The sequence below is a fragment of the Festucalex cinctus genome, chromosome 21 (assembly GCF_051991245.1).
Source record: "Festucalex cinctus isolate MCC-2025b chromosome 21, RoL_Fcin_1.0, whole genome shotgun sequence".
In the NCBI taxonomy this organism is placed as follows: domain Eukaryota; kingdom Metazoa; phylum Chordata; class Actinopteri; order Syngnathiformes; family Syngnathidae; genus Festucalex; species Festucalex cinctus.
In genome coordinates, this window is record NC_135431.1 from 13,804,251 (window position 1) to 13,830,535 (window position 26,285).

The 26,285-nt window shown below is 41.2% G+C and overlaps 2 protein-coding genes across 6 annotated transcripts in view; one reads left to right on the plus strand and one right to left on the minus strand.

Annotated features, from left to right (window-relative positions):
• On the plus strand, window positions 1-15,632 carry syt14b (synaptotagmin XIVb). Of its 4 annotated transcripts, none has more exons than XM_077509929.1 (9): window positions 1-327; window positions 3,570-3,617; window positions 5,227-5,373; window positions 8,259-8,396; window positions 8,830-9,068; window positions 9,156-9,593; window positions 9,692-9,872; window positions 10,000-10,056; window positions 12,296-15,632. In XM_077509929.1, exons 1-9 carry the CDS (start codon window positions 315-317, stop codon window positions 12,625-12,627), a joined length of 1,593 nt encoding a protein of 530 aa, XP_077366055.1. In that variant the 5' UTR covers window positions 1-314; the 3' UTR covers window positions 12,628-15,632. The 4 variants fall into 4 exon arrangements, with proteins under 4 accessions (XP_077366055.1, XP_077366052.1, XP_077366053.1 ...); XM_077509926.1 differs by lacking the exons at window positions 1-327; window positions 3,570-3,617 and adding exons at window positions 4,435-4,557; window positions 6,162-6,977; XM_077509927.1 differs by lacking the exons at window positions 1-327; window positions 3,570-3,617 and adding exons at window positions 4,435-4,557; window positions 6,162-6,977 and having other exon boundaries at window positions 8,833-9,068.
• The window catches only part of extl3 (exostosin-like glycosyltransferase 3), a 19,153-nt gene continuing 5,362 nt past the window's right edge, over window positions 12,495-26,285 (minus strand). Inside the window, exons 2-8 of one of the 2 annotated variants that reach the window (XR_013281107.1) lie at window positions 20,577-23,137; window positions 19,986-20,113; window positions 19,147-19,291; window positions 18,934-19,062; window positions 13,911-14,339; window positions 13,636-13,725; window positions 12,495-12,545 (exon numbers count right to left, since the gene is read on the minus strand). Coding sequence is in view for 1 of the 2 variants with exons in the window: in XM_077509925.1 (XP_077366051.1) it covers window positions 17,259-17,468; window positions 18,934-19,062; window positions 19,147-19,291; window positions 19,986-20,113; window positions 20,577-22,712 (2,748 nt within the window). In the remaining variant the exon portion in view is untranslated. Of the gene's footprint in view, window positions 12,546-13,635; window positions 13,726-13,910; window positions 14,340-15,070; window positions 17,469-18,933; window positions 19,063-19,146; window positions 19,292-19,985; window positions 20,114-20,576; window positions 23,138-26,285 lie in introns of those variants that run through there. The other variant, XM_077509925.1, reaches the window with a different exon arrangement.

The following is a 26,285-nucleotide window of genomic DNA, read 5'->3' on the forward strand; positions in this document are numbered from 1 at the left end:
TTTTGTCGTGTTTGTTTTTTATACAAAAGAACACGGGGGGTAATTAAATAAAAACAATTACAGTATGGTTCTATAAGTGCATCGTCCTATCTATGTGGCACCATCAGTAGTACTGCTGAGAAATTGTGCCACCCCTCCACCATTGAAGTTGCCCATCTCTGGTCTAGTTTATCAGTACAGTGGTCTGGTGCATTGCATTTATCATATTGCACAAAATGTATCTCACGCATGAATGACCTCCGTGTTTACCAGAAGACCATCACGCCCCCCTCCCCTCCCTCACACTTGGTAGAGTCCGACCGGGACGGAGCATCATGGCGGTGGACGGTAAGCATTCGCTCTCAGGTGTTCTGCTGGGGGGTGGCGACGGGGGCGGGGGAGACTCGGGAAACTTTACTGCGGGTCGCAGTGACGTCTTCGTTTAAAGGAACATTAATGGTGTGTTGTTGTCTTTTTTTAAACGGGGGAGGGTCGTTTTGGGAAGGGTGGTGGATTTCGCGAGGAGCTGCATGGTGCTGATGAATGTTACAATCCCATCACGGGATGCGCTCGCAAGTCACGATGGAGTGGTGCGTTCAGGTGAACACAGTCACGTTTGAAACAAAACCGAACGAAGGCACACTTTAGTTCAACCGATTAATGTTGATTATTTTTATACATTTGAGCCAAATTGACGTGTGTTCAGGCATGCTGTACTATCACGTGTCGAACACTTTTGTTTTACTGCGACTATGTTGATTTGCGGACTGTCGACGGGTTGTTTTCGTCAATAAATTGTACGTATAAAGGACGTGACCCGCATGATAAGTTCACGGTGCCCTTAAAAAAAGACGCTTGAATGGGAAATGACACAAGGATGAGTGGAGTGGCACGTGCCTTCCACTGTCCCATTGTGGACATTGCGTCACGTGACGTGTGCAGTATGAACGTTTACACCTGAACAAGATGTGCACTTTCACTATTTTTATGTGATACACACAGAACTTATTAGGTTTTATGTAATTTATGTATATTGAAGAATAAAAGTTGTTTTTAAAAATCACATGTTCCTGCTCCTATAGTCTAAACAAGGCATTCGAATTAATATTGCATTTGTGAAATATGGATTAAGCATCAAAATCAGCATTTTTTTTTGGGGGGGGGGGTCATTTCGTCACTTGCTGTCGACTGAAAACGACATCGCAGTTAGCTCAGGTAACGAGCAATCACGGCTCACCTGTTTTCTGAGTTTGGTCATGTGATGTTTTCAAGCTGAGCAAACGGGAAAACTGGATAGCAAATGACATTTTATACTGCTTCAAAATAGGAAGTACACAATACCGTTACATTTTTATTTATGTTTTTACTGCAGTAATTACAGTAACTGCCCAAATTTCTCCCAATAGGAAAGAAAATACATGGAGAAATGCTAACATTCTATAAAAATGTAGTGACTTAACTAGAACTGAGTTCACTGTTGCATCATATTACGTCAGTGGCTAATCATCCCTATCATCCATTTTGTACAAGCCGGCGTGAAAATGCTTTCCTCTCCTTTTATTGCCCCTCATAAGACGTGCGACTTAAAAGTGGTGCTCTGTGTTTTGCTGATTGCAACACTTTATTTTGGCATTGGCAAGCTTTTGGCCTGTGGATGAACTGCCAGCAGAGAGTTTTAAGTGATTGGGCCTGAGTGCTTCTGTCAACTGTGCGACAGAAAACAAATCAGCTTCTATTTGGGCGTCTATTTGTTCTGATTCATCTCCTCACAATGCTTCCACTATAGATGCGAAGCTGTGGTGTTCGCTTGGGGTCAATCAAAAGCAAATTCCATTTAAGCCCTAGCCAATCGTCATTACCATATACTCATTTTAAAAGTGTTTTCTTGAATATGATCATGATGACGCCCCAAAATCAGTATGATACAGAATGAATATGTACCTTTTCTCACAGCTAGAGGGCGTTCTTGTGCCTATGTAGGCGCAAAGCCAGGGGTCATCATCATGAAGCCCCAAAGGAACACCTAAGTAGCTGGGGCCTGTTCTAAAAATAGCTCACCAGTGACGTTACATTTTGATATCCTAGGGATGTTGTAGACGTAATCAATTGAAATCAAACATTTGCAGATATTTGTAGAAATAAAGTGTTGCATTTCGATAGAAGTTTCTAAATATTAATTACATTTTAGATTACAGAAATGACAAAGAATTGGAATTTCCACAATAAAAAAAAAAGAAAAAAGTACAGAATCTCAATGCGATTAAACATTAAATGAATGTTTTCCGACTAGTGTTTCCAAGTACATTAAAAATCTCCTGGAACACCACCAAACAAAAATGTCATAAAAAGTATACAGTTCAGCATCAAATAAAATCAAACTTTATTTGTATAGCACCTTTCATACAGTATATCGTTGGCGTAACGCAGTGTGAAATAGGAGCGTGTTCAATTGAACACAAGGCTTTATCCATCCATCCATATTTTGGATCAGGTAATTTTTTTCTCACCCCCAAATAAACATTTTTTCTTTTGCCCTTCAAAGCGCCTCCCCAGTATTATTCACTGCTTACTGGCTATGAAGAGAGGCACTAGTTCACAAAAGGGATAGTACAAAATAAAATAAATAAATAAATAAATAAAAAAGAAAAATCTGGATTTAAATATTCTAAATAAAATAACGTTGCTATGATACAAATGTAAAAACATTCTGAAATTAATTTAGTATTGAGTTAGTTATTATTGAGAATTAAGATGTAGTTTTTAAGATTATGTTAGTGACAGTACAGTCAGAATTTAGAGAGAAAAAGTTGAAATATTTACTTATGACCAAGTAATTTTAGGAGACGAAAAATAAAAAAAAATTGCAATTAAAGGGACAGTGTGCGGAATTGTTCGATATTTCAATCTTCATTCGTTTTAAAAACCCACTACTAATTTCAATAATAAATTATTTAAGAGAGAAAGTTGAAATATTTACTTATGACCAAGTAATTTTAGGAGAAGATTAAAATTTTGCAATTAAAAGGGACAGTGTGTAGAATTTTTCTATATTTTCAATCTTCATTCATTTTAAAAACCCACTCCTAATTTCAATAATAAATTATTTTAAAATATGCTCTAGCACATAAACAGATGTTTTGTTTTGTTTTTGTTTTTTTAAATATAGAAGAACTTCGCGAATGTAGAAATTAGTGGTAGGTTAGCGAAGTGTGGTCTCTCTGAGGCACCGCACTTAGGTCATTGCTTTCTATTAGTTCACCACTAGATGGCACTACATTCTACACACTGTCTCTTTAAAAAAAAAAAAAAAAAAAAGTTTCAATGGATGTAAATGAAGTAGGACATTTGTGATAAAATGGCAGCCTGTTAAGGTAACTGAGTTGCTGTAGTGGAGTGAAATCACATTGTGTCAAGATTTAAAATCAGCAATGAATGTATAAAAGGGTAAAACACATTTACTTCCTCAATCCCTTTTATGGGTCCTTCAAAGCACAAACTCATTTCCAATCCATCTGTCAAGTCCGCTAATTTGAGCATGAACGTATGGCTGGACTGCACATGTAATCCCATTTCTCATTTTTTTTCACCAGGGGGCGGGAGGAACTGTGGTGTTCACGAGCTCATCTGCGCACGACGAGGTAACGCCAACCGAGCACGCTACGTCTATACGTTCCTTTGTGTTAGGCTAGCACACTTTTGATTTTGGAGTTTGTTCCCCGAACATGTTGCTGAATTATGAATGACGTATCAAGTTTGAGTTCACTTCAGCAAAAGAAGGCGGCAGCGTGTTCATGGTTTATTCAGAGTGGAGCTTTTGTATCTGAGGGCCATGTGTAAGCAAGCATGACCTCCTTCTTAAACAAGCATGTCTTATTTGAATTCACCATTGAAGAAAAAAATGATTAATAAAGCAGAAAGTATGTGGAAATTTTGTCAATCACTCATTGAAAAATGCAACTTTATTCTTGTAAGACAATGTGACTTTTTCTCCAAAATTATTACCAGTTTTAGTTGTTGGTGATTTTTTTTTCATTTTTTTTTTTCATAACACTATATAAAAATACATTTATATAGATATTAAAAAAGCCCCCCCCCCCTTTTACAAATTCCAGCCTTCAAAAATGGCATTCTACTACATTGCAATGTCGATTTGAAGTTGATTAATTGTTCATCCCTGGCTGTTGTACAACATATTGGATATTGGGTCACACATGTAAAACCATTTTGTGTTTGTTACAAATAATAGCTGTTACATTTAAAAAAAAAAAAAAAAAAAAGTTTAGTTTCTAAGTTTGGCTCCCTTACGTCTCCATTTTCCAGCACACATGTGCCAAGAGGTCACCTTACCTCAGGGTTTTAAATTATTCAGACATTGTTGACATTTGCAGAGCGTTGCCATATCCGATATGGCGACGCGCTCGCGACATGTTTACAGCATATTTGCTTTTATTGATAGCAGGGAGTTCGGCTGTTCTAGCATTTCCAAAAAAGAAGAACTTTCTTTGTTCTTTACTATCTCGTATCGCAGACTGAAGGAGCTTGTTTGGAAATTGTGACTTGAAAGAGGATATTCAGATGGTAAGACGACGGCAGCAGTGGCTTCTTTATCTGTTTGGAGTTGAACTTATGTCACGTGTGCAAATATGTCAAGAGAAAATGCACTTTAAATGTATGAAATTTGGACATAATGCGTGATGTGGCACGGTGAGCTAGTGATTAGCACGTCTGCCTCACATTCGAGAGATTCTGGGTTTGAATTTTGGTTCATCTAAGCTTTCTTCCACCTTCCAAAAAATGTGTATGACAGATTAAAGGAAGGCACTAATTTTTCATAGGTGTGAACGAGAGTGTGAATGATTTTTTTTTTCTTACTTTATATGTGACCTGACTGACTGGCCCCAGCTCACCTGCAAACCTAGAAAATGGACAGCTGGATAGGATTTGAATTGTATTAACCTTTGTATGACTTTTGTACTAAATGTGTGAGGAGCAGGCTGATTAACGAAGGCGTATTGCGGTGCTAGAGAGTTAACTAGGTCTACAATGCAGTCAGGCTCTCATAAAAATAGCACAGGCATGATTGCATGCACCACGACTGGCCTACATACAGAGCTGCTGCGCCTTAGAAGCGGAGAGAACACTGATTGCTGCAGCAGTCCCGACTAGGACGTTTCCCTTTATTATTTACATTTTGTAAACTTGCTTAAATAAATCACACATTTTTCCTTGTGCTTATCTCCTCCTTAGTGTCTCCTGAGCTTCTGGGTGTCCTGTCCTCCATCGCTGCCTTCATGGCAGTGATGGCTCTGTTTTTTCTTTACCTCAGCAACAAACTGTCAGTGGACACTCCTGACACGGTGCCGCATCTCAGTGCTTATCAGAACAACAACACAGGTAACATGCAGCAGTACTTGCACAGCAACGGCTGCATTTTCACATTCTAGGCACATTTGGATGATTGATTTTGCTCAGTGGTTGGCTGAAAGATAAGTCGATACACGGTTGCTTCTTTCCTTATAATTTCTGTTGTAGTTTATCCTAAAGGTGTTTGATTTCATTGAGGGTCATAAAAACTATCAAACTGAAAAAATATTTTTAACATAAATGAAAATGCTTGTAAAAAAAAAAAAAAAAAAAAAAAAAAAACTAACACCGAAACTGCATTTTATGTTTAGATAACTGAAACTAACTATAATTAAGAGCAAAAATGGCCTCGGTTTTCATCTTTGTTAAAAAATATCATACATGACTTTTTGGGGTTCAGTTTACATTTATTTTGGTCTTGCTTTATGTCCATATAGAAGGTCAAAACAGTCATCTGAGAATTGTAGTTTACTTTATATTATTATAAAATATTACTATACTAGTTTGCACTTGACAAATACTCTATTAAAAAACTAAAACTAATAAAAAACAAAACTAAAACTTAACATTAAAAAAATAAAACTAAGAAACTTGCTCTCAAAACTAATTATAACTGAATTAAAAACAAAACTACAATACTGTTTCACTTTTTGAATTGAATTACTGAAATAATTTAATACAGTTTATTGAGCTGCACCTAAAAGAATCATTCTTCAAGTACTTTTGAACTTAAGTGTCTTTGTGCACATGAGAGGTGGTCATCGTGCACCACGTGTCGCTGTCGCTACCTCTTGCTAACAACCGCTTGTCCGTGTCAGTGCCCGTGATGAGCTAACCTGGCGAGATGGCCTTCTTCAAGAGCTTCCAGCAGAACCTCCCGTCCGTCAACATTTCCTCCATCTTGGACTCGGTCAGCAGCAAAGTGGACGATCTGGCCAACGCCGTCAGCGACGTCACGTACGCTGTCAGCGACCAGCTGACCGAGCAGGTCAACACCATCATCAACAAGGTCCAGGAAGACGAGGACGGAGAGCAGGAGTCGGCGCAGGCGTCCACCGCGCAGGACGGTCGAAGCGGGTGGCCGGAAACGACGAGTTCGAGCTCGAAACGTAAACAAAGTAGCGGCGGGGCAGAGGCGGACTACGCGCAAAGCCAGCTGGAGTGGGAATGGAGGGACGGATGCTGGCGGGTGAAGAAGACAGAAGCCGAGTTAGCGGAGGAAGAGAGGAGGAAGAAGGAGGAGAAAGAGTTGCTGGAGAAGAGGGAGCAGAGGAGGAAAGAGAGGAGGGAGAAGCGCTTGGAGAAGGCCGCCCTTAGTCCGAAACACGAGGAGGGACAGGAAGAGGATACAGAAGCCGAGGAATTTCAAAAAGAAGTGCCCGATGATCCTCCTCCATCATCGGGCCCTGAAAATGAAAGGTTATCTGAACAGGAGGAGGAAAAGAACGAGCAAGATGATGAGGACAGGTGCAGCCTTGAGAGAGAAGGCGACGACGAGGAGATGCCAGATGCCTCTAAAGCTAAAATGAAAAAGAAAAAGTTGGATAAAAAGAAGGAGAAAGCAGCTAAGAAAGCAGAGAAAGAATCAAAGAAGAAGGAGAAGAAGCGCAAGAAGAAAGACAAAAGCCAACAAGGTTAGATGGTGTGCTGCTTGGATGCTTTCAACCTGCCTGCCCTCCTTTAAATTCACTTTACTGGACTGGACATGGCCACTCTATTACGTTTCGATAACTTCTTGACTCTTGGTGGTGGTCTTTCATGTTGAGGGCTAGGGATAGCAAAGCTTTCTCTGCTGTGTATTCTCTTCATTTTGTAGAGTTTCGCTTGCTTCCACTGCTTCTAACATGTTAATCAATCAAAAAATTATTAACATAACACCTTTCATACATTAAAATGCAACTCAAGGTGCTAAATAACCCCCCCAAAAAAAGACGTGGCAGGGCATAGAGATACCATGTGATGAAAGGCACCTAGGAAACACTGGAGCTAAAAACTAAAAAACTTAAAAGCTAGTGGATGCAAGACTTTTTGTCCAATCAAAGCTCACTTAATATGCTGCCATGTCAATCTAATCTGCTCAGGCCTTTCAGGATCAGAAATGCTCGTCGGTTTAACCTGAACGCTATTAGCAATATTACTGTTTCTTTAACCAGTCAGATTTCAAATTCTCCTCAATAGCAGCAACATTTTTCTGTCCACTGATTGGTTGGTGTCAAGCCAAGTTCGACTAGATAAATATTGATTCTGAACTGGGCCAGATGATATACTGTGTTTGTGTGTAGTACGGAGTACAGTAGGGATTGAACTATATCATAATACCAAGATGCAATACTTATGGTATTGTGGGGATGTTGAAAAAAAAAATCTCACAATACTGTACAAAAACTCACCAAATTCTTAAAAAAAAAAAAAAAAAAAAGATTAATTTGTTTTTGTACATAACCACAGTGACAAAGAAATATGCTTGGCCAGTCATTTGACTGTCATGTACTCCTATTGACTCAGCGGCACAAAGTATCAAGGTCTATGTAGTTCACAATCTTGTGCTCGGCTTAAGTGTGAAAATAGTAATGGTTTTTGAGGGAGATCTTGACGAATTTGCTGGTATGACTGATTTATGGGAATAATAACCACCGCAGACAAAACATGCCTAATTAAAATTAAACTTCACTACTAAACTAACCATCAGAAGGTGCCAGAACTTCACAAATGGAATACGATTTTATGTTTGTTTGTTTTTTAATAGCTGTGCTACTTTTAATATTGTGGCATGACGACAATATCGTGGCAATTTTAAGATTGCAATATTGTGATATTGCCATTATCGTTACATTCCTAGTATTGAGAGTTTCCTGGCCCTACACCGATTATGAGACAAAGATTAGTTTTTTTTGTTTGTCTGTGTGTTCTATCAGAGGCTGTTTTGACAGACAGCGAGGAGGACAAAGACCCAGAGCCTGTGGTGCAGTCTAACATTTCTATAGTGTGCAGCAGCGCAAACAAGGAGGCGACAGAACTGGAAGGCTACAGCAGTGAGGCCTCCAGTGAATATGGTGAGTGTCCCTTTAACATGTATGTTGTATTGTGTATGTGTTGTTACCAGCAAAAGTACAAAAAAACAACAGAATTTTTTAAATTGAATGTTGCCGCTTAACTCATTCACTGCCAGCCCAGTAAAAATTTATCTTTTGAATGAGTGGAATTTTAATATAGCTTGGAAAAAGATTTTCGTATACAGTAATGCTGAATAGAACAAGCAGATATCATGCAAGTACATATTAGTGAAAAGCCTATTGCCTGAATGTGAATGTTAAGATGGAACTACTACTATGTTCTAGGGATGTACGAGTAATGATACACGTATCAGTATCGTGCCAATACCTGGCCTTATTTTAGTTTGGTGAAACAGAGTAAACTAGTAGTCCACTGAGTATGGAATGACATGTCACTCACCTCCCTTTGACATCTCTGTGTTGATGATGAAAGCAGCCAGCAGCATCCAGAAGATAAACAAAGCGCCTTCGCTCACGGAGGGCCAGCCACCTCCCTACCAGGACCGGGTCTCGGTGGCCCGCGTGTCCTCCTCCCGCTCCCGACTCCGCCGGGGTTCGTCCCCTCGGCGCTGCTCCAGTGAGGCCAGCGTGGACCAGGACACAGAGAGCTACCTCAACAAAGGCTGCGAGGAGGACATACCGAGTGACAGCACTGCTGTGGTGGGGCCTGAGGTGAGCAAAAAAAAAAAAAAGCACATGGTACATTTTTACAATTTTACAAATTCCTGTAATTCTCCATCCTGAATGTATTTATTTTAGGACAACTCTGTTCCACTGCTCCCGTCAGCCTACGAGCCGGAGCCCCTTGCCAAGTACGGCACGCTGGACGTGGCCTTCGAATACGACTCCAACGAGCAGTGGCTGGCCGTCACCGTCACCGCGGCGACCGACATCCCGGCCCTCAAACAGACTGGCAACATCTCGTGGCAGGTTCACCTCGTCCTGCTGCCCACCAAGAAGCAGCGGGCCAAGACGGGCGTCCAGAAGGGCCCGTGTCCGGTCTTCACCGAGACGTTCAAGTTCTCCAGGGTGGAGCAGGAGGCGTTGAGCGACTGCGCCGTTCGATTCCGCCTGTACAGCATCAGGAGGATGAAAAAGGAGAAGGTCCTGGGTGAGAAGGTGTTCCACCTCACAAAGCTCAACCTGCAGGGGAAAATCGCTCTGCCTGTCACCCTGGAGCCTGGCTCGGAACTTACAGTGAGAGTTTTTCATGGAACCACTTCATATAAGCACATTTTGTCCGAATGGAAAGCTGTTTGACCATTTTTTTAAAAATCTTTCCACATCTTCTTCAGGGTTGCGGCTCGATGGTGAGCGTGTCCCGCAGCGCAGGGGCCGTGTCCTATCGCTCCACCGAAGACTCGTCCTTGCCGGAGATCCTCCTGGGGCTCGTCTACAACTCGGCCACGGGACATCTATCGGCGGAGGTGATCCAAGGGAGCCACTTTAAAAGCACGGCGTCCGATAAACCCGTCAGTAAGTAAATCAGATTTTAATGCTTGGATTGTTGACGTGACATTCTTTGAAACTACTGCGACCTTTTTGACTCGGTGTGATACTTTTCACCTCTTCCTGTCCTTGTTTCCAATCTTGTGTGCCATAGATGGTCTGTTTTGTTGTATAAAGCATTTCGTTGGGGGTCAGCTTTATATCATGAGAGGTAAGAACCTATGCGATAAATATCTACCAGTATTGAGACTAAACAGTTACGTGTCAATAAATTAAAGTAATGCAAACAATTGATGCCTGTAGTTAAATTTAAAAAAGGGAACTAATATACAGTGTTCCTTCCCCCTGGTTTATGTTCCAAATTATATCTGCAATAAGTGAAATCTGCTACAGTAGTCAGCTTTATTTTTTTTTATTTTTTTTTAACATTTATTGTAAATATTTTGAGGATGTAAACCCCACCCCTCATCACGCATTTACTTTTCTCACATTTCTCTCCTTTAACCACTCTCAATGTTCAAACTTTTAAACATAAACACTGTAAAAAAAAAAAAAAAATATATATATATATATATATATATATATATAAAAAGCAAAAAAAAAAAACAAAAAAAAACAATTGCTGTAAAAAAAATATGCGAAACAGCAAGGCTGCAAAAAGTGAACCGCGTTATAGTGAGGGAACACTGTCATATATACAGTATACGCGTATCTTATAACTAACCCACAATTTACAATCTTAGGGCTATTATTAGAATGCTACCTAAGAAACTTTGTTTTAAATGTCTCTTATTAATTCCTGATCCATCTCCTTTTATTTTAATATAAGATTAAACTAGTAGAGCAAAACATGTATGAATAATAAATCTGGGCCCAGTTGTTCAATTCTCGGTTATTTTAACCACTGTTAATCCCCTAACCGCTGGTTAAATTCTTAACCCGCCGTTAACTCACGGTCGTTAAATATGCGTTGTTCAAAACATGGTTAGTCACACTGTTTGTTAACGGCCCCGTCAAAGTTAACCGTGACGTTTATGTCACTGGTTTTCACCAATATGCCCCACAATTCCTCTTTTTGTTTACTTACTAGTCGGCGAAAGAAAGTGGAATGGATACTATCCAAACGACCCCTGGCACTCGCAGGAGAAAAAAGAAAAAAAAGAAAAAGAGAAAAAAAAAAGAAGCAGGTGGTTTTCTACTGACGAATTAAATAAAATTTAAATTAAATTAAATTAAATAATCAAAGGCTCCAGGTGGAGGAGTGGAACCGTCACTTGCCTTCGGTGCCGGTTGGCGTATGTTCACTTCTCCGCCTGGGAGTCCATGTGTGGCTTACATGAAGTAAGCTTGTGTGAGTGAGTGATTAAAAAATATAAATAAATAAATAAATAAATAGCAGCTATTCAGTGTTGATTATTGACGTGAACGCAAACAAGAAACATCACAGGTAACCTCTCTTTAGAATCACCTCCTACTAAATTTTGTCTGTCCATTTTTAGAACTAATCTTTAAAAAAAACAATTTTTTATTATTTCTCTTAGCATGAGACTTGGCATTGTTTTACTGCTAATCGGTATAGCGTGTGCGTAACGTTTCATCATAATAATCGCCAATGTCAAAGTCAAGCCCTCGATAGACTCTCTTTTTCTTGCGCTCAACAGGCATCATTAGCCACGAACGCAGAGTCAACCACACTGTTAAAAAGATTGCGGCGGTCCTTAAGTGTGTTAACTTTAACAGCCGGTTAAAGTTAAGAGTTTTGAACGACAAGATAAGAGTGCCGTTAAAGTTAACGGTCGGTTAAATCTACTTAACCAGTGGTTAAAGATATAACTGAGTTTTGAACAATCGGGCCCTGATGTTTATTGTACGTACAGATAAATTTATTTTTCAAGTGTGAAAAAAACCCCGGATGGTCGAGTATCGGTATCGGGCCGATACTAGGTCTTATTTCAAGGTATCGGTCCTTGCGATACCAGTATGAGCTGCCTTCTTGTGGCTGTTTTACAATCAGGAACTAAAAATGAAAAAATTGAAAAATAGCCATTACTGTTATGCAATTTTAAGGAAAAATGCTAACTTGAGATAAGAGACCTTTCTTTAAAATTATTATTATGTATCAAAAGTACTAGTGATATCGGTACTTGGTATCAGAGACGATTCACGATTTGAGTATTCATACTGGTATCGACCTGGAAAAAGTGGTATCAAACATCCCTAGAAAAACACATGGGAAGATCTTGAAAAAAATAATTGTGATTTAATATTGAATCACAATAGCAATATTAAGGTAAAAAAGAAGCAAATATTAGATTATTTTATCAAATGACTTTTTTTGAGACAAAACTATAATAGCTGTAAATTTCTAAGCACTTTTGCTGCAGTGTGAATCTCGCTGCCATACTCACATTCCACCACTTGATGGCCCTCTCCCAACATCCTCCTCGCAGACACCTACGTGACAGTGACCATGCTGGACTCCAAGGGCAAAGAGATGTCCAAGTTCAAGACGGCCGTGTGCCGCGGGCAGCCCAGCCCCGCCTACAAAGAAACCTTCGTCTTCCAGGTGGCTCTTTTCCAGCTGTCCGACGTGTCGCTGGTGCTGTCCGTGTTCTGCCGCCGCAGCAGCATGAGGCCCCGGGAGCGCCTGGGCTGGGTCTCCTTGGGCCACAGCAGCACGAGCGAGGAGCAACTGGCCCACTGGACCGAGATGAAGGAGGCTGAGGGCCAGCAGGTGTGTCACTGGCACACGCTCACCGACACAAAGGGCCTGATTTACTGAAGTAAGCGGAAAGCGGCGCAAACTTGATTGCTCGCGCTAACAGATGTGGAAGCTGAGCGGTTAACATGCAAAATTGCAGAACATTCCATTTTAGAGGAGTAAATGCATTTTTTGGTAATAAATAGATGCACAATGTGATTTCGGCGAGGAGGTGACGTAGTGAAATTCCAATTCACATTTTTAATTTATAGCACGTATTTAAAACTCATTCACTGCCAGTCATTATAGAAAATTTTTACATTTCCAATACTCGCGTGATATTACATTCAATAATTATATATAAACCGAATCTACCAAATAACAGAATAGACTCCCTACTTTTTGTCCCGTCCCGTTCTTTTATAATTGACAGCAGAAAAATGTAGGTTTGCCAAAATACAGCCATTTCTCCCATGGACTCTGAAACTGTGTTTATTTCCTATAAAATGGGGCTATGATGTCATCTACCGGTGGTTGGGCATCAGTAAAGTTGTTTCCAAGTTTGATATTTACAGTGGAGCATGCTCAGATTCGCCCCCATTTAGCACCGCTCTAAAAAATACAATTGACAAGTATACTTGTCAAAGGCAGTGAATGAGTTAAAAATAACAGGGTTGACCATAGTGCTGTACTATTCATTTAAATATATTTTAATGTGAATTCAGAGAATTCAAAATACATTGATGAAAATGTACAAAAATTGAGTACTTTGTACTCTGTAACATTTCTGAAATGCCAGAAACAAAAATCATTGTGACATATTGCCTAATCAGCAATGGAGTTTTGAAGTTTCTTCATGACCGAAGGGTAGACTGAGCCAATCACAAGAAGGAATCATGCCATATAATCCATGACAAAACCCCTTTCAATTACATTTCCAAGCATGTTGGTCATTTTAGCTCACTGTGACAATTGGTTTTGGACTTTCCTAGAGCAGTTTTCTGGGTCCAATCTGTTCGAGTTTAGCGCCTGCTATTTGGGATCTCAGTAAATCAGGTCCATATTGTGGGAAAAGACGGGTAAGGATACCTGCAGCATTCCATGGACGCTACCTGTTGAGACCTTGTCTTGGAAGTTGTGAGATCCTGAAGCAACCATGAGGGAACGTGACTACTATTACTGTGGATACAAAGGTTGAACACACCTGTTAGCAAAAGACTAGATTTTTTTTAACCGGGCCATGTGTTCCCTTCCAAGAGTCCACCACCATGCCTGCAGTAATTTGCATGCAACCTGCAGCAACCGTTTACAATGTGAACAGGCTTTCCACGCAGCATAAAAAAAGACATTTTCTCTCTCTGTACCTTTCGGACCAAAGAGCTCGGGGCTGACGGGCTCCTCGTTTTGCAGCCACCAGCATAGCAGACACTTCACGGGTCACAGCCATTGACAAGCAAAAACACTGACTGTTAAAAAAGGAGAAAAAGGGCCTATACCACATGCTGCAACTACGCTCACAAGCTGTGCTTTTTGTACAGTTTGTTTACATGCATTATGCAAGATCATCTTTTTTTGTTTTAAATCAGTCAAGAGGTTTACCAGATTTGAAGACAATCTGCAAAACTGGCTATATGTGATGTGAGGGTGTGGAGTTCAAACCACATTTCTGCGGTCTTCCTAAAGAATTAGGCACAGCAGCTCGTCTTCTTGTGTCAAAGCGCACTGAGCCTCCTTCACCAGTCAGCCTTCTGACAAGTGGGCCGAGTCCATTCATGCACAAACGCGGCACTTTTCTGCGGAGAGATATGCAAACCGCCGTGTCGGCGGCTTGGTTATTGGAACAGAACTCCAATGCCAATTCATTGCAAGAGATTGAGGCTAAAAGTAGGGGTGGGAGATCTCAAAGTGGACAAAAACAAGTTAAAATATGTATTAAAATGGTGTAATATGGTTTGCTTAAATGTTTATTTCACTATAATTCGCTCAACATTTAATATTGCTAACATTTAATACAGTAAAAATGCAATGTATCAATGTACTATGATACATTTATTTTACAATTTTCACAAACTTGAGATACAAGTGCTGTTTGGTGGCATAATTAGCATTTGTAATTAGTAATAGTCATTTAAAAAAAAAAAAAGATGCTTCAAATTATTTCTTGCAACTCTTAGCTTAGGGTTACTGTCAAAATAAAAATAAAGGGAATTAACCATTGTGTATTTAAAACAACCATATAACCTCCGCACCATTAATGCTCACGTACAATGGCAAATTCCATAGGCACCCAGAATAACAATATTAGCTTACTTGTACAGATATCTGAAGACATTCTTTATCCTCCACAAATAACTTATATTACTGCCGTACGAAAATTTCGATTTTAGTGCTTCCATTAATTGGGGGGGGATCATATCAAACTATTTTCACATCTTGCGGGCTTAACATGCAGAAGAAATGTTTTCACAACAACATTCATCAATCACACACAATGGAAACCAGATGACTCATGAGACAACAGAAGTCAAGATGATGTCTTTTTTTTTTTATTTCCATTCACCTGCCTCCTGCTGGTTCAGAATAATGAGCCTCTTTCCCACGCACTCGAGGACGAGACTTACTCGGTGCACCTTGCAGAATGACTGCCGCATTCCGTAGATTTTTTTGTTCCCCGCTCTGAGCCATGGAAAACCAGCTGTGCCACAAACCCCCATCCGTGGGCGGTTTAAAAAAATACCAGCCGAACCGTTTAGTGCCTCAGTGGTTGTAGAGTTAGAAAGCCCCTGAGGTCTTCAAATAAAAGTGAAGAGGGGCATTGCAGGCAGACAGAGACATAATATTGTGTTTGGAGCTTTAAGGGAAAAAAACTGCCTCCTAAATTTGTCCCTACTTTGACTCCTGTCGATCTGTTTGGACACAAGCAAGCAAGCCCCCCCCCCCGCTTGAGAGGAAAATGGCACAAGCTTGTTTTCCTTGGCCCTCCATCTTTGTGGTCAGAGACGCCAATGACCTATCATTTTATTGCATGTGTCAGTCAATTTAAAAAAAAAAAAGTCAATGTATTCAATAAATATACAGGAACCATAGACTCGCACGTGTTTCTTAAAAAGCATCCCGACATGACAACGAGATCCAATTTGTTTCTTTAGAAGACTTTGGGATCACAACCATGATGCCGAAATGAATCACGTCACTTGCGGGCGTACCGGACTGCATCGTTCGTACCTGTTTGGCAAAGAAAACATTCATGGAGCAATTAAAAAATAAAAAGTGAAACCAATATGGCGACACTGTAAAGTGACATTTACACATCTGTGTTTTGAGAAAGTTCTGTACAAGTGGGACATACACGGTAGGACATATCGAATTGCAGTAAAGCCAGGACATACAGTGTACTGTAGTGCACCTACATCACTTAACCTTAATCCTAATACTTTCACGTTACTAAGGTGAAAAAAAAAAAATCGTAATTGCGTGGCATTTGGCAGCTGAGATTGTGCATGTCACAAAGGGACAATAGAAACTACCAGACACGTTCTTAAATGTGGGGATCGTAAACTACAAAGGAGCATTAGGGCTACATTGGGGAAAAACGCGCGGTGTATGAAAAGTCTATGACTTTTGTAATTTAAATAAAATTGAGCATCTGCTGTGGAGGGAGTCTCCACAAAAACTTGCTAGATTTGTTGCTTATAACATTTAATTTTCTTTTTTTTTGGTAATATTGTGACTTTTCTCATCCATCCATTTTCTATCAATTTGGTCCTTATAAGGGTCGGCTGACTTTGACAAGAGGCTGGGCACACTCTTTCCTTCTTTCCTGGTCGTCAGCCAATCCCAGGACATCAATTGGTCTGAATAGTTTAGCAACATTTTGATTTTTTCCAATAACCCCACAAAAATTTGCTACATATGTTTCTGAGCTCTTTAAAAAAAATATTTCGTATAAATGACTTCTCATCCAGCCAACCATTTTCTATACTGCTAGTCCCGATTAGGGCCAGCCAATCACAGGACTGTTCGCGTTATGACTTGACTATTATAAAATTTTGACCTTTTTTTTTTTTCAGTGTAACCCTAATACTCCGATATGGGGAAAAAAAAAAAAGGTAGACTAAAAAGCAGGCCACAAAACACTGCGGTGCCTGGACACACACCCACACACACGCACACACACCCACACACACAACAAAACATTTGTTGGCTGGTTTCAATGACAAAATTGAGGCATTTATGGTGACTTGTTGAACTCAACGTGACTGAGCCCAAACTTTCTGTCAATGTCCTAAGTCAGGTGCCTATGGGATGAAAACAATGACTCTTTGCACATAATAATAATAATAAAAAAAACAAAAACAAATCTCAATAAAATACTTTTGACAATCAGTGCTTCTGTCACGTACACGTACTAGAAGTACAGTTCATTAGTTTGAAATGAAACCAACCAGAGGCAATGGAACTGTCTGTCGTAGTTTCCATCTTTACGTAGAGTTTATCCTCATTTCTGTACACTCTGTACAACCGCTTTCAGGAGTATAAAACATCTGTAGTGGTTCACGACGAACCTTGATGAGAAGGACACAAAAAGCGGGATTCACTTGAAGGGCTTTTCTTGAGGTTGGCAGTGAGGCCCTTTCCCAGCATCCCCTCCCTATACATCCATTCAAACTTGGTCGTCATTTCCTTTCGTGCTTTGGCTCTTCGGCCCTCTGCTAAATGAACTTGAAGCATTTGGTCTTGTCGTGCGGCAGGCGCGTTTTGAATAGCACAGAGTCCACGCGGAACTGCGTGTACAGCAGCGGCATGTAGCCGTACACCTTGACGAAGAAGTTGATGCACTTGTGGCGCTCGTGGAAATGCGAGTCGTCGTGCGACAGCGCCTGAGGGCAACCGGGGCAGCGGAAGGTCCAGCGAGATGTTACCTGAGGGAGCCGGGAGAGGCTACGTCAATTTATATTCCAAACGATAAATTGGTAAAACAGAAGAATTTGTCACTTAAGCTGGCTGAAATTCGCTAATGTACAGCGGGAAATTTACTTACAACGTTACATTATTTATTCCATGACCAAGCTTATACACTTTAATTTACTAATACTGTATATCAAATCAATTTTCCCCATGTAAATGAATTTAAATGACAGGAATTAAAAGGAACTCAAAACTTAAACAGCAAATGTCTTCCATGTTTTTAAGGACAACAAACAAAAAGCATTGTATTAAAACAAAATGAAACAGAATGCAATGTACGTACTGCACTGCTGGATGCATTAACTCATTCAATGCGGTGGACGTTTGTATTCTTCAACTGGAATCCAACAGTTTACTGCCACCGACAAATATAATCGTCAAGTACGTTTTTCAAAAGATAGGTGTGGAAGAGGGTCTCGCCCAGCTCGTCTGTGAAATTCAGGTGTGCAAACCACTGCAATGACTAATAGAAACCTGTAGATGGTGGCGTTGCATTGCTTTGGATTTGAAATCAGCACAGTTTTTTGGTAAATCAAGATTACATGTCTGTTTGCCACGTGTATTATGAAGGAGAAAAATTCCAACATGTTGGAAAAGCTAAAACATTTAATAGATTGAATGAAGAACGCCATGTACAACAAAGCCATGCATCCAAGTCAATGTTGTACTTGACATGTTACTTTTCACTAAAAGATTGTTTACGCCGTTTGTTCTTTATCCTTTGTGTATGTTGACCAAAGACAGACCTTTTACTAGGACACCTGAGAACCGTTTTAAAGAATGGTAAAGTCTCCTAGCTAAGCTAGGACCACTAGCAGGCATGACTGATCAGCTTTGGCAGGATATCTGTACAATCTACAGAGTGATCCTGCTGTATGAAATGCTCAAAATCAAACAACTCGAATGATGCAATGACTATCTGGTCCCGGTGACTTCTCCTGTTATTTGTCCACTATCCAGAAAACAAAATACACTCACAAAAAGGTTCAGATTTGATCTTTTGTGCGTTATCTTTGTGGGAAATATTAGATGTGTCACTTTGAGTAATGGTGAGAGAGCGAGGACAGAAATACTGTAGAACACAAAAGTTGAGGAGGGAAATTATGCCTCAAAAGACAATCAGTAAGGGTGACGGCACGCAAAAAATACATTTTACTTTCTGGTAATCTGCTGTCGTGGTGCTTTAGAGTGCCTTGTTATTGGCCCTGAGTGCATGCACGCCACAGAAATGTGGAACGGAGAATAGGACTGGATTTTTTTTTTTTTCTTTAGTCCAACCTGACATCCATCATGCTGACTCGGGCTTCATTCAGGCTAGCGTGGCTGCTTTTGAGCGCCCCGTTGTCCGCAGTGCGTGCGTGCAAGACCCAGGGCCTTTTGGGGCCGTGGATACACGGCTTTCTGCCTGCTATCACTGACCTTAATCGGCGGTTTGCGGGTGATGTGCGAGACCAGGAAGTTCATGGCGATGTCCTCACAGTTGATATACTCATCCACCATGTCCCTAATGGCCTGAGGCATCACGTAAGAGTACAAGTAGGCATAATACTGATAGGGACATAAATACAGAGATACTGTTAGATAAATCCTGTGAGGTGGGACGACATTTTTCTCCGAGGTGGGGGTGCAAACCTTGTGGAAGAAGGCCGCTCCCGTCAGTACCATGGAGAGCTCACAGGAGTAATTGGAGTTGTAGAGCCAGGACTGATGGTTGATATCCCAGGCGTGATATCTCCCAGGGAAACCGACGATACGATCTCTGGCCTCTCGCCACACTCTGAGATAAGGAAAACAAACAGGAGTCTGTGTGAAACGACGCAACTGGAAGGCGGTGAATGTCAAGTCGTTGTGGCTTTGGCTTGTGGCTGCTTTCGACCAACCCAACCTCAGACCAAGGAAGTGTAGCTTGATAAAACATAATTAGATAGTTCCTAAGGATCACAGTATGCAATATTTACTAAGACACACCTTGGGTGCAAAAAACCCCTCAAATATTTAACACCTTGAGATCCCTTGGCAGGCAGACGCTACAAATCGTTCCTCTCCCGGGCTCGAGCAGAGCTGGGGGCACATTCCAGAGTAATTCTGGAGCACTTTTGAGTAATTTTCCCACAAATGACCTTGTGTACATACACACAGACACACACAAGTCTGGACAAGATGTTCCTACAGTGAGGTGTAGACATATTTTGAAGGCAAGGGGGAGCAGGTTTACACAAATAACTTCTTTTGATCATTGGATTGTTTAGCCACAGGCTTATATTTATAAATAGTGAACAAGATGCCAATGTTTTCATCTTGGCATTTTTATTTCATTATGTGGTTATCCCCTTGCGTCTGCATTTTTTGGGACTTAACCACAAATTTTTGTCTGCATTTCTCAAGCGTCATCGTGCTCAGCTTTTTACAGGGCTTTCATTCAATAAAAAATAATAAGCATTGATTGTTTGAATTGAGTCAACATAACACACCTGAACCCAAACATGATCTCATCGTGACGTAGGTGGGCGTCGTCATCAATCGAAAGGATGGCTTCTGTCTCCACAACATCCCAGGGAAGGAAACGGTTGTTGAGGCTGTTCTTCTCGGTACGGACGACCTGTAGGTGAAACATCAGGTAGAAAAGTGCTAAGTCTATTAAGGAGGTTATCGGCTACCAACAATTCACAATGAACTAGGGAAGCATGGTACAGCCACACTGGTTCTAATTAAAAAAAAAAAAAAAAGAAAAAGAAAAAAAAAAGAAAGAAATTATAGGTATAAGTAGTGTTTTTTTGTTTTTTTAAATGCATGGACAGCTTTATTTATATGTTCATATTGTGATAAAATTGTATCCTGATTTTTGACATTTGGGTATAATAAATGGCAGCCAATAATAATAATAATAATAATAATAATAATAATACTAATACTAAGCCAACTGCGAGCTTTGTCAGAATGAGATCAGTGAAAACAACGGCTTCCTATTTCATGGTTCTCTGCATTTAATTTGCGATTGATACATTGTTCAAAGGGGCTCTTCAGACTTTAACTACTTAATTGTTTGCTGGCCCAAAACTCACCACAATGGGTAGCCCAATGTCAGGCCACAGCAGGTCATCAGAAGGAGGCTTGGGTGAATTCCACACAACCACTACCTTGTTGAGATATGGCAGTCCATTCAACCTCTCCAAGGAGTTCATCAGCACTTCCTCCCTCTCATATGTCAGCATGACCACAGTAAACTGTTCTCTGGGAACGTTGCCACCTAAAGATGCCTGGAACTCCTTCCCAGATCCTCCCGTGCCTCCGCCGATGGGCCTGAAACCTGTACCTGAACCCAGAAATTTGGCTTCAGAGGGCAGAACAGGGTCCAGTGGTGTATGTGGAAACAAATGAAAAGGGCCGGGAGCACGGTTCCATGTTTGGTATAAGTCCACTGCCGTATATGTGAAGTTGCGGAGAAAGCGCGGTGATGCATATGGTGGCTCCGTCTCTACAGGACCCAAATCAAGATCACCATTATCTGCCAAGTTGGCATCAGTCCCTGCTAGTTTGCCTGCTTTATGGGGGATTTCTTGTGCAGGCTCTTCATTAATGGGTGCGGCAGGAACCTGAATCCTTGTGCGAATGTTGGCCAGGATAGTATTAAGTATGTTCTCTGAGGTGGAAAAGTAGGTTTCCCACAGAAAGTGACCCTGTCGTCTCATAGCTAGCATGTCATTGTCCGATAGGCTACGCAGCAGGAAATGTAGTTCTGTCACACGTGGCTTGGGGACCATAATGGCAGCTTCGCTCCATCGAATAAACTGGTGGTAGGGTAGTTTGGAGTGGTCCCCAAGCACAACGGGGATGGCCCCGACTTCAAGAGCCTCAAAAAGTCTCATTCCACAGCCTGCTGAGGCAACCAGCTGCCCATCTCCGGGAGCAATCACCAAAGCAAAAGTAGATGCCTTAAGTACCTCCAGCCTATCCTCTCGCTCTCCACAAAGTGACCACTCAGTTGGCAAACTCGGCTTGGGGTTTTTACAGGTGAACTCTATGAGCACCTGATCCAACTGACTATCCTGTACTGCTTTTAATGTGCCAATGATGCGATCGTCGTAGTCAGCTGGTGGATCTCCATCCATTTCTTCCTCAAATGACTGAGGAGCCTCTCGCAAGCTGCTTCTCAGCGACTCAACCCTCTCCCCCTGGAAGGTGAAGAGGTATTTCCTTTTCACAGGTACCTGAGGAGGCACTTGCAAAAAGTTGGGTTCAGAGAGGGCATGAACCAGTGGGGATGCAACCAAATCAAATCCTTCACGATACTGCTGCTCCAGGTAGGTGGACTGAGCCACTGCTGCTCGCCCTGTGCTTACATTATACAGGAAATTTTGTGTCATGGACCTCCTTGAAAGATGTAACAGTACGTGATTGTGTCCATCTGATCTCCAGTAAGGAAGCGCTTTAAGTTGCTTCTCCAAATCTGACGGATTTGGCGGTAAAGAAGTAGGAGACTCCTGTAGCTCTCCGACTAATACCAAATACAGACAAGCAATGTTTGGGTTATTCGTTACATAAATATTATTCTTAACCGACAAGGCAAACGCCTGCTTAACCAGTGGGTCAATATATTCCCCCCATGGATAGGAGCCTGTGTCATAAACATAAACCGGAAATCCCGATGTTAGTGGGCAGCGGGCATAGTCAAAGCAGGTGTGCAGACGGCAGGATCGGGAAGATTTTGGTGGTGGGAGCCCGGGGTCTTCCTTGTCAGGAAGCAATCTGACAGGCAAGGACAGCTTTGGCTGGTTTTGGGCCATTAGTTCTTTATAGGAATGCTCCGTCTGACTGATGACATTCTTCAGTTGCAGTAGGTCCTGCTTGGCACTGTCTATGCTCCGCTTACAGGCCTCGATGCGTAGGTTGAGCCTGGCGATCTCCCCGTTGAGTTCCTGTCTCTTGGCCTCCAGCTGCAGCAGCTCTTCGCTGACGGACTCACGTATGCGGCACAGATCTTGCACATGTTTGGCCTCGCACATTTCGCCACCGGGCCGGGGCCCGAAGATCCGCTTATCGGGACTCCCGGCTTCATCAATGGTCGTGAGGTAGTAGTGGGCAATGAGAGGGAAGAAAACCAGAATGAAGAAAAGCATGAAACTCAGCCAGGTGAGACGCACACGCCTTAGCACCCATGGCTGTCCACCACCCCCTAGTCCGCCACCGTTGCGCTGCATTTTTAACTCAGTCCGCCCCTTGTCTCAGCAAGAAATCAATATTATGGGGTTCTGCAGCAGCCATGATTCGACCTTGTCAGGCAGAGGGGGTGGGTATTATATCATCAAAGCTTTGTTAAAAAAAAGGCAGTGTTTGCCTCTTCTTCTGGGTCCTGTGGATTTTGACTAAGAACTCAGCTTCACCTCTAAAATAATATATATCCTAGTGTGTGATGGCCTAAGCTTGTTTAGGCTATTTTATGCAATGCATTTCTTCCAAATCAAGTCAGGAAAGAGTTCTGCTTCTGAGGAGGGGCACCCCTCAATGGGTGATGAGGGGTGGGCATAGTGGCTCAAAGATTGGTAAAACTGGGTGAGGCCGTTGGTTCCATCTGGAGTCTAACCACTTTTGGACACCAGGGAAATTCTCTTCTCACACAGGGAACCTGAGAAAGAACAGAACAAACAAAGGGTTATCTTGATCTTATCTAAGATCAGATATTTGAAAAAGTCTGGTGTAGTTAGTCCAAAAAGTTCCCCGCGCATGTGACCCTAAGAATGCTGCTTGGCATCTTCCTGCTCAGTCATGAGTGTGTGTGGCAAACAGGCGGGCTGATTATTTGTGCATGAGTGCAGTGACACAGGGGTAATGGCAGACAGATGTTGGCAAATGTTTCAACTGCTCGACCTAATCCGTGGCCTAAAACTCGCTGAGAAATTTGAATCTCAATCCCTGTGGTTGTAGCATGCTCATGAGGATACTGTATCTTCTTGCCACAAAGGTCATTTTCGATTTGCATCGATTGCCCTGTACTTACTCTGTGTGGATCAATAATAATGCCACATAACCTACTGTACCTCTGAGCTGTGAGGCAGCTAATGACTTTACAGAGTTCTGTTGCAGCAATTGACATTACAGTCTGATGTTGCAAGAACGTTACAATGACTGAATCACCAGAAAACTACAGTAGGTTCACTAAATTGTTGCCATTTTGTATGAGACTGATTTAAAAAAAATACTGCAATAAAATGTGGGTGGTTAAGAACTCTGTTTACTTGACTTCACCAGGATACTTGTTTTGTCTCCTCTCGATGTTAGATTACTGTATTCCAAACATCTGTGAAATCAATCAATAACATATCAGGTTGCACCAGGCAGGGCATTGAAGAGTAAAAACTGTGCCAAACAAGTACGAGAATAACCCGTGGCAACTCCTGAATCTTGATGGAGACATTAGGATTTGTGACCATCAAAATCAAACATCTTTGGTGGTTTAAGGAGAAGCTGAATCAAGCGTAGAAATCTGTTTAGGCCTACCAAGCGATTGTGATTAGTATAGCAATGTGTTGAGAGAAATATAAAAGAATGAGTTGCTCTGAATAAAATAACTAGCTCTAAATCATGCACAATCAAAGCTGCAGTTCAAGCTAAGGAAGAGAGTGTTGCAAGTGTATGATTTACGCAAAGTACGAGTCATATGAGCAATATCAAAAGATGAACGCTGCTTCCAGGTTGCCAGACTATTGAGGACAAACTGCTTGTATAAATGTTTGACCAATAACTCTGCATAATGGCAGTCCTAGAATTCCCCACATGAAAGAAAAGCAAAAGCAAGAATGTCCAGTTTTAACTTTTTCCATTATGTTTCATTACAATGATGACAGCACTATCTCCATGTGGGGAAGGCAGAGGAAGTAGCAGGTGAAATGAGTGTGGGGTCTCTTGAGATAACAAGTAGTGAATGTTTTTTTTCTCCTGCCTCCAAGCACTGTATGAAAGAAATTGAGAGCAGTGGAGGATTTGAGGTCTGACAGGAAGATCACAGAGCTTGTATTTTTAACGAGACCTCGAGTAACAAGGTTCCAAGAGGTAGAGACATCGAGTCGAAAATATCAAGATGATGGATCTCGGATTATTTCTTTAATGATGGAAAATATTTTCAAAGATTGAGGAGGAATATTAATGTGTAACGTTGCACTCCTGTTAATTGCGACTCATAGCAATAATAACCCAAAAACTAGTATTCAATTAGAAACTCATTAGCATTTCCTTTTAAATAGAGTTTTATTTTTGTTAGAATTATTCATTTGAATAGGGTGAGCTAGTGGGCCCCTTTCTTCCAAATGATTAGGCATCCATCGTGTGACAGGAAAACACATAACAGAGGTGATGGGGAGATTATTTTGTCACTTTTTCATGGTTCTTCAGTGTGGTACAAAAATGTTTTATGTGTCAGGACTGATCCACGGGGTGATTTAATGCACACAAAAAACAATACAATATGAAATATGGGCTCTGAAGGTGACCTGCCTAAACCACAAAATGTCATTCTGTCTGCTGGGACTCCAAACGACCCTCATGAATTTGTGTCCTCGCTGGCTCATTGCTCTTGCAGAATACCCTTGTCGTTATTAACTGTGATCGAGGATATGGAGACGGGCCGCTCACTCAGGAGGAAATATGGAGGCAGCTGCTGGGGAAGGGCGGAGTTTACAAAGGACACGGGCGAAGGGGAGCAGCTGTTGAAGCCATGACTCAACAATTTGCTTTTTGTACCAACGGCCTTTTACAAGAATCCACATAAGGTGCCATTATGCAATGCTAAGGAGGAATAACAATTGTTTTTACCATACCGTCCAAGTATTATGATTTGGTTTTAAACTGGAACATTCTCATTTTGCATTTCTCATAGAATTGCCACTCAGTAGGTTCTGAATTTGGTCTTTGACTTAACGCAAAATACACATTTGAAAGAGACATTTGTTTGCTGTCATAATCAGAGCTACTAAAACATCAGTTTTTCAATTCCTGAATGAACAAATTGCAGATTATATGAAGGCTATATTAAATATAAAAAAAATTTATCATTATCGGTATCGACCATACAAAGCAGGAAATTATCGGTTCTCGGTATCGGTTGAAATTTTTCATATCGTGCACCACTGGTTAAAACCAAAGTTTGTCAGACTATAGACATTACTAAACAAAAGCTGCCCTCTTCACGAAGACTGAAAGACACAAGAGACAATATGTCAGACTTCAAAGTCAAATGTGACATTAGATTAGTGTTGATACTTTTAGCCAGTGACATGAGTGAGTGGGCTGAATATTTCGACAGATTCTTTGGCATAGTAGCCCTCTTTCTATTGCAACTGCATTTGATTATTAAATGAATCAATTAAATCAATGGATTAGTCAAAATCAGATTTGCAGACAACATCCCTCAAATGTACTAAGAATCACATGGTGGTTATTAAAACTGCTTGCAAATCACAGTATGAGTAGGAGCAGTTGTCCCTTGGCTTTCATTAAATCATTTACCTCTTCATTGGCCTAGGTTAGCTTTTGCTAAAAGCTAATTCTGAAAAAATTAATAGTTTTATCTTGCCCTGGCAGCGGCCGACGTTGCAGAATCCTTTTGAGAGGCTCTGCTCGCCAAACAAACCAGACCATAACAGATTGACTACGGCTCGGCAACAGCTGCCAGAACCCCTGGAAGCCTCATCTTCCAGTACACTGATGGATTGTGGGAGGGGAGCCAGGGTGATTAGTTCTTGACATGACAGAGTTATATGAGCTGAATCGTTGTCAAC

Coding starts and splice junctions, on each gene's coding strand:
- syt14b (XM_077509926.1), top strand. CDS start 6,188: ATGGCCTTCTTCAAGAGCTTCCAGCAGAACCTCCCGTCCGTCAACATT. Junction 9,069..9,155: donor CTGCTGTGGTGGGGCCTGAG/GTGAGCAAAAAA, acceptor TATTTATTTTAG/GACAACTCTGTTCCACTGCT. Junction 9,594..9,691: donor AGCCTGGCTCGGAACTTACA/GTGAGAGTTTTT, acceptor CATCTTCTTCAG/GGTTGCGGCTCGATGGTGAG.